Genomic DNA, 8,315 nt, shown 5'->3' with positions numbered 1-8,315 from the left:
AGATCGGTTAAATATTGTAGATAGTTATAAAGTATAGAAATCCAAACCGGAGGAGTTTTATAGTTTGTGCGTGTGCGTGCATTACAACGTAAGTTTTCATATCATTTCTGTGTAATCTCCGCAATTGTATTGCTAAAGCTATTCCGCCTATACAAGTGTTTACATTTCATACTGTTTGATTATATGTATGTATGATTATACTACGCTGCTATACCATGACTATTCAGGTTTATTCACGTCATTTACTCATGTAGTTTTTTGTATATTTAGTCCTGAGATCCAAGGATGCAGGGGCGCATCTCAGATAGCGCGCATGCGCTCTAGAGTTGTTTACACTGTTCAGTAACAGTACGTGCGCAGCAGGGATGCTCACGTGAACAGTTCATGTAGAAGTTAACGCACACACATAGTTCATAGACACTCATTTTTACTTACTAGCTTAAGACATTGTTTGTGATATTGTCTGTTACATTTATCTTCATTGTACAGTTGTTTAAAATAAGCTTTATTAATGTTGTACTGTGTTTTCTATATATTTTGTATTTATATTCATGTTTGTATTTTATATTTTCAGAACCACACATTTATGCACATTTAATAAAACCCATTTGGATTACTTGAGTGAGACATCATTGTTCTGACCGGACAAACTGTAGCCTTCACCCCAACCGGACTAACAATTAATAGATTCAGAAGATTTTTCATTTCTGATATGTCTTAAACACTTGCAGATCAGAACTACATCTGAAAGCAGATTACCAGTGATCTTGGTTGCGGTTTAAGAGCGATTGCTCTACAGTGTGAGCTCTCTGTATTTGGAGCTCTCTGTATTTCTTGCTTCACATCCCTCAGGTAGCCTATTCCACTCTTCTAAATTCGCAGTTCGCTTTTCCAGCTCACTCACATTTTCAAATGCTGACTGTAGAGTTTCTATCGCCTCATTAAGCTTTCGGTTGATTTCTTCTTTGAACTCTATCAAATCATTTCTGGTGTCGCTCTTAATTTTCTGTCGGAAATCGGACATGTTATCAGATTCTTCTGGCCCCAACATCTTCTACATGTTTCTTTCGTCTTTTTCCATCTGCTGTGTGGCTTAACCGGAAGTTTCACTTCAAAAACAAATATTTAAGACGTTCTTCCAGATAGACAAGCCTGCCAAGTTTTTCTTTTATGTCTTTTGCATGTGGCCTAAGCTCTGGTGTGCAGGACAGCATTTCCTTAATGATTCGTTCCTGGAAAAAGAAACCATTTAATGTTACAGGTTAAACTTAATACAGTCAATATTAAGTTGAATGTAAAATCAAGTTTCTAACTTGGGCTAGATTTTTGTCGCTGAACCCTGCTGGAAACCTTTGATTTCTCAGATCTGGCCACAGCTGTAATTGCAAAATAAAAAATTTAAATAAGGCTTTTTTTTTTTTTTTTTAAATAGGTTAAGACTATGCATTTATCACTACTAATGACTGTCATTAAATACTACTGACCTTTGCTCTCTCACTACCAGTAGATATCATCCAGAGCATCTCAAACCATATGAGTCCAAGGGGAAAAATGTCTGTTTTTTCATCATATTTCCTCTCATTTTCCTAAGGTAAATAATCATTTTTTAAATGTTTAAACCAGCATAAAAATGCATTTTACAATCTTAAAATGTAAAAATAACACTACAGATTAGCTCCATTTGTGAGGATATTTTGAGAATTTTGTAGGTGCAATTCACAATGACGTAAAAACCTTTGAGTGTGCATGTGCATATCTCAGGAGAAGTGGAGTCTTATAGAGCTTTCAGAATATAATAATAAAAACATCAAAAATGACCTTGCTCTATACAGGGCTCCAGGTAGCTCAGCAGATCAGGTGGTCACTTAAACCACTAAAGGCTGATTCATACTCTTTTGTCAAACCTACGCCATAAACTGTGTGTGACTCATTCACGGTGCGTTCCAAACAGGATATATCACCAATCATGACCACCATAATGGTTGTTTCAAACTGAAGTGCTCAAAACTGGCCACTTCAAAGGGCCCTTCGGAATGAAGGATTTCGAAGGGTACAACTGATGGACACCTTTGAAAGAGTTAGGGCATAGGAATGAGCCCTTCCGAATGAAATGCCGGGTCAGCCTATGGCGTAGCCTGACATGCCCCTCTCCAAAATTGTAACAGCACATCAATTCTACATGGACCACAAGCACTGGTCTGCTAGAACCAAAAAATACATAAATAAATCAATCTGCGGAAGCATCACATTTCCTCATATGCATTTTTGCTTGTGACAAAACTACATTTAAAGCCAACAACTGCAACAAAAGTAGCTATCTGTTTGCCACCGTCACTACTGATATTTCTCTGACAACATACACAACAAGCTGCTTCTTTTTAGCTTTTGATACTGTGTGTTACACCAGCAACATTACTGAGGACACTGCCTACTAGTGGTCTGCATCTCACACACTGAAAAATATGTTGCGGAAAAAAGAGATAACTGACAACATGCACACAGACAAGACACAGCAGATTACTTCTGGTAGAAACAAAGTCACAGCTTTAGTATGGTGTCCTTTTTTAAGAAATTCAAACAATAAATACAGTTTTTTATTTCAACCACGGTCAATGGCGGTTTCAGCATTACTATTGGTCAAAACAGCTGTCAATCAAGCTGTTTGCGAAGGGACAATTGCATGTCGATGCGAACAAAGAGACACAAAAGTATAAATGAAAACCGACACGTATAGCCTACGGCGTAGGTCCAATGCAGAAGTATAAATCAGCCTCTATATAGCTATATTACCCTGCTTCACATGTCCACATAAAAGGAAAGATATGAATATTACAAATACAGGGACTGCAGCTGTAATCTTTGTGAATAAACATAAATTAACTAAATTTGTTTTACTTGTTCAGGACTCATATATGATGGTGTTCCTTTTTTCTTTGACCTCTCTACTGGGTCAGCATTTTGATCGATCTGAGCCGCCACCAGCCCAAAGTCTCCAATCTTCACTTTGCCATCAGCGCTGAACAGTATGTTATCAGGCTAAAAGGAAAGTACACATGGGTTAAATGCTTATTTGAATCCTTATATACAGTGTGTCCATAATTATTTGCCAAGTTGATATTCTGATCATACTTTTTATTTCCAAGCACATTTCACCAAATCCAAACCACATCAATCTTTAATTTAATTAACTATTAATTTTGTATTGAATAATTTATAAGTGATATATAATTGTCCATGAAGGCTGGAAGTGGTATGCATAATTATTAAGCAGGTTTGCTCTTGCAAAATGAGCAAAAAAAAAATAAATTAACCCAGACTTCAAAGTCAAAAATTATTAAATGTCCATGAGAAATATTCAAAACTAATGCAGAAATTCCTAGGTTAAGGCATGACCACTGGACAAAATATTCTTCAGTCTGAGGTTAATCTCTTTTTGGGCTCATTTACCTGTAAAAGAAAACCTACATAGTAATTATGCACAGCTAAATATAAGGAGTTTGCACTTCCAGCCTTCATGGACAATTATATGTCACCTATAAATGATTAACTACAAAACTGTTAGTAGTTATTAAGGTCAACGTGGTTTGGAATTGGTAAAATGTGCTTGGAAATTTTTTTTTATCAGAATATCAACTTGCCTAATAATTATGCACACACTGTAATGCAGCAACTAAAATGAAATACCTTCAAGTCTCTGTGGATGAGCTTGTTTGCATGAATGAATTCAACTCCAGTGATAATTTCATAAAATACTTCATGGATTTCCATTATGGTTCTCTGCTTTCTCAGATCATTTCTCGCCTGTATCCAATCAGTCAATGTTCCTCCCTCACAGAACTCCATCTGAATAAATAAATATGTCTTGCTGCTGAAATAAGAGACAGAAAAAACAGGCATGAACAAAGGATGAACATTTAACATTGATTCGTTTTACCTTAAAGGGCCCATATCATACATTTTTATATTAATTTTTTTCTTAAAGGTGCCATAGAATGGAAAACTGTGTTTACCTTGGCATAGTTAAATAATAACAGTTCAGTACATGGACATGACATACCATGAGTCTCAAACACCACCATTTCCTCCTCCTTATATAAATCTGGTGTTTGTAAAACAACACCGAAAAATAGGTAAATTTCAACATAACACCGACTGTCACGCAATAGTCCCGATCGTTAATAGTTACACCCTCAACAGTTGCATCGCCCAATCATCAGTAACATCAGTACATCAGTAAAATAAGGCGAGACACTGAAGGGACACGGTTAGCTTAATGCTAGCGGATAGCTTGTTACATTGCAGTACATAAGATTTCACTTACCACATAAACAGAGAGATGACTGCGCGGACGATGACGAATGATTTACAGATCCCGAGTATCACTGACAAGCATCTAACCTTGTGTGGTAAGTACTTGTGTCACTGCATTATAACGTTACACAGAGCACATGCGATCACATAGTGAGAGGAAAATGTCGCCGATTCAAAATGGCAGATTCAACAAACCGCATATTAAAAGTGGCTAGAGCTCCGCAATTAATTATATATTTCCTTCATGTGCGAGCTATTGAGATGAGCAGCTCTGTGAAACCAAGCCAATCAGAGCAGAACCCCTCATTAATATTCACGGACCTTCCAAATAAGGCAATAACAGAGCATTTAATTCTAGGGACAAATCCCAGGGTTGTAAATGGACTTGTTAAATTGTTTCTGGAGAATTTTTGCCCTTTCCTATGCCATATACCTTCTATGTGTCAGCATTTAGTCTTGTCTGTTCTGTTTTTCCTAGTGTTTTTCCCCCCATGTTTCTCATTCATATGGTTTAGTCCTTGTCTCCCCCTTCTGGTTTTGTCTATATTGGTTTAGTCATGCCCATATTTGTATTTCCCCCTCGTCTGCTCGTTTGTAACCACGCCCTGTCTTCAGTGTATTTAAGTCTGTGTCTGATCACTCCCCTTTGTCCGTCGATAGATTGTTACTTCTGTTTTGCTCCATGTTCTACGTTTGTTTTCTGTTTTATCCTGGATTTCTGTTTGTTTAGTTTAATTAAAGTGTTTTCATTTATAATTCTGTTCTCCCGGTTCTCCTTTACATCACCACCTGGTCGTTTTGTGACACTATGTAGATATCAGAGAACAATTAAAAATATTGTTTCAATGCATTTTATGGCACCTTTAACAGAAAAAAAAATCTGTTTAGCAGCTTGGAAAATATGAAGGTAGGTGCCTTTTAGCCAGTAGTAGATGATCAGTAATCAGGAATCCCTTAAGAGATAGTGATATAAAACATTATTATTCCAACATTATTGTTATTAAATAAAATAGTTTATGTAAACAAATTGTCTTTTTTGGTGTAGTTTAAATGCCAAATGTGTAGCATTGTCATGATCCTGGAATTTCTACACTGTAAAAAGTTTCCACCAGTTTCTACTTAAAAACTTAAGTTTAGCAGCTGCCTTAAAATTTTAAGTTAAATCAGTGTAAGTCGTTTTAACACACAAGTTAAATCAACTAATTTTTATTGTAATAAGTTAAAATGACTTGTAGTTTTAAGCTGATTTAACTTAAATTTTAAGGCAGCTGCTGAACTTAGGTTTTTAAGTTAAAACTGCCGAAAACTTTTTACACTGTAACTTTGAAAATATATCTCTATAAAAGTATAGATATTCAATAACACTTTCAATTCTATGGGGATAAACTGCCATAAAATCTGAACTGTATCTAAATAAGAGATAAAACTAATATCACGCAGAGCCTGAAATTAGTTCCCAGCTAGGTAACTGCCAACGAGGAATGCTCCCTGTGCATGCAGCTGGTCACGTTGTGCTGCGTGATATTACTGCGCTTGCTTCGGGCATCTTATGGCAGCAAACTTCCTTGACTATTACGCCGGAATGGGAGTGTAGTTCCTAATCTTATCGGCCTAGAAAATCGCATCTTTACACTTTCCGCCGGTATTAGTACACGATATAACTGCAGAAGAGTCAAGTTTTAAATAGGACAAATATTGAAACTCGTTGGTCATTTTTGAGCGCAATGCTATTGGTCTCATAGGATTCAATAATCTATGCTAAGCTATGCTAAAAGTGATATCGCCAGAACAGGAGAACGGCTGAATGGATTTCAAAACGGTAAAAATCCACTTATTAACTCGGGGGGAGTTGGAGAATGAGCCTATTTCCCAAAAAAAGTGGAGTGATCCTTTAAGACACAAAACGACCTGTCTGTACAAAAAACTGAACAGTATTTGTATCATTATTTACCTCTAATCCATCGCAACATTCAACTGTTCTGAGTGCGTTCACTCAGCCGGTGCGTGACGCGTCGGCGTGATCTGCCTTAGTAGATGCATGCGGGTGGCGATCTATCGCGCGTATACCTCACTCATTGTTTACACTGTGCATAGTGGCTACTCAAAATGGTAATTACTTGTGCTTATCCTGATTCTGGCAACCAATTAAAAACTAAAAGATTACATTTTCTTGTGCAAACTCATCCGGGAGTGTTGACTTTTGTCTTACAGACAGAACTTTGGGGGAAGCTATGCAGAAACTATGGAGAACTTAGAGAGAAGCTAGGACCCCTACACGGGTTAAGATGTTGAAGACCAACACGCTAACATCGCTGTTGAAGACCTGCTACACTGCTACCGTCAATAAATTCTTCTCCCCACAAGAACTCTGATCAAGCTTACTAATTTTATGTATTAGAGAAATCTAACACATTGGCGAGCCACCCAAACCACTGCTCAGCCAAATACAGAAAATCAAACTATTTCGGCAAGCCAGCCAGGAGTGACAGATCTTACCAACTGCAACAAGAAGTGAACAGAAAAGTCTTAGAGATTCTACAGATTTTGTGTTAAAGAGCAACAGACTGCATCCATGGACACAAGTGGAATCAACTGGATTCTGTCTCAAAGATCTTAATTTGGTGAGTAAAACTCTAAAATAACAATTAAAGAACACTTTTCATAAGTAAGCAGATCAATTGATGTATGTAGCGTAGCCATAATAATCAGTAAAGCACTGTTTAAGAATTTTCAGCTTAGGCCTTTCTCTTGAGTTTGTAGGAACCTTTTAAATAATTTAGTTCATTCTCCTGAGACTGTAGGAGCTATAGAAATAGTGTTTATAGCTTGGTCCTGTTCTCTTGACTCTGTAAGAATCATTTAGGAAAGAGGTTTGGTGCTATCTGGGCTTATACTGCAGAAAAGCGATATTGAGACATTTAAAATATTTCAGTATTGATATTTATCAAAAAATATATATTTTTGACAACAATACATTATAAAAGAGCAGACTGGACAAGTATCTCATTAGAAGACATGCTGGACATACTTTGTTGTCACACCCAAACTTTCCATTCCTGATGTGTTGTTATCATCATCATCATCATCTTCATCGTCGTCATCATCATCCATACCATCATCATCCTCGCCATCATCATTGTCATCCCTCCCTTCACAGCCTTCTCTCTCAAAGGTCACTACATCTGATGAAGAACCTGATGTGCTGAACATTAAAACACATAAACGTCACTATACTGAAAAACACTGAATGTTTCTGCAAAAAAGCACTGGAGTCTTGCGTACTTTCCTTCTTGGTTTGACGTCAAGTTGTTAGGACCGAGCCAAGATGTAATGTAACGTACGATATTTGGGTGATCTAGTTTAGCCAATGCCTTCACCTCAAAATCAGCTTTCCTGTTTACAAAAGAAAATAAATAATTGTAAACATTTTGTTCAGCATAATCATAATAACTGTTCACTTGCTACATGACTTAATGGCATGTAGCTTAACTTACCTAGTTAAGCTGACTTGCTTCAAAGCGTAGATCATGCCATCAAGTTCATGTTTCACTTTATAAACACAACCATAGCCTCCTTTAGCAATCTCTGCTATAATTTTAAATAATTCAGAGGACCTAGATGATACATACAATAAACAACAGAAGTGAGTACATCATTATGCACTACGACTTGATGTCAAATGACTCAGAATTGTACCACCTTCTAATAAGTTGACAAGTAAAGCATTTTCTTACATAAACAATCCAAAACAACTAATTTAAAATGACTATATTATAAATATAAATATAAATTAACTTCAACAAGAAAAAAATTATATGAGATGTGAGAAAAGCCTGATGAATATTGGCAGTACATTCTTTGGCCAGACGAGACAAAGATTATAGATGGTCCTATGAATACAAGTGACTATAGCCTACCAAAATATAGACAAGATGTAGGAATATTCCAGCATGATTTTGTGATTTTGCACAGGAGTATACAACAGAAATGTTTTTGTATTATTC

General features: G+C 36.5%; 1 protein-coding gene across 1 annotated transcript; it reads right to left on the bottom strand.

Moving 5' to 3' along the window:
* Positions 1-1,106: 1,106 nt before the first annotated feature.
* Positions 1,107-7,933, bottom strand: LOC141325814 (interferon-induced, double-stranded RNA-activated protein kinase-like; the record flags this gene model as incomplete). The annotated part of the gene is made up of 10 exons (XM_073834544.1): positions 1,107-1,232; positions 1,314-1,376; positions 1,485-1,586; positions 2,896-3,036; positions 3,685-3,868; positions 6,553-6,582; positions 6,620-6,634; positions 7,340-7,513; positions 7,594-7,704; positions 7,806-7,933. Coding segments are annotated over 10 exons (1,074 nt in total), but the record flags the coding sequence as incomplete, so codon positions are not given.
* Between the last annotated feature and the right edge of the window lie 382 nt (positions 7,934-8,315).

This window comes from Garra rufa, chromosome 2, assembly GCF_049309525.1.
Source record: "Garra rufa chromosome 2, GarRuf1.0, whole genome shotgun sequence".
NCBI classification, from domain to species: domain Eukaryota; kingdom Metazoa; phylum Chordata; class Actinopteri; order Cypriniformes; family Cyprinidae; genus Garra; species Garra rufa.
This window is presented reverse-complemented; position numbering and strand designations above follow the sequence as displayed.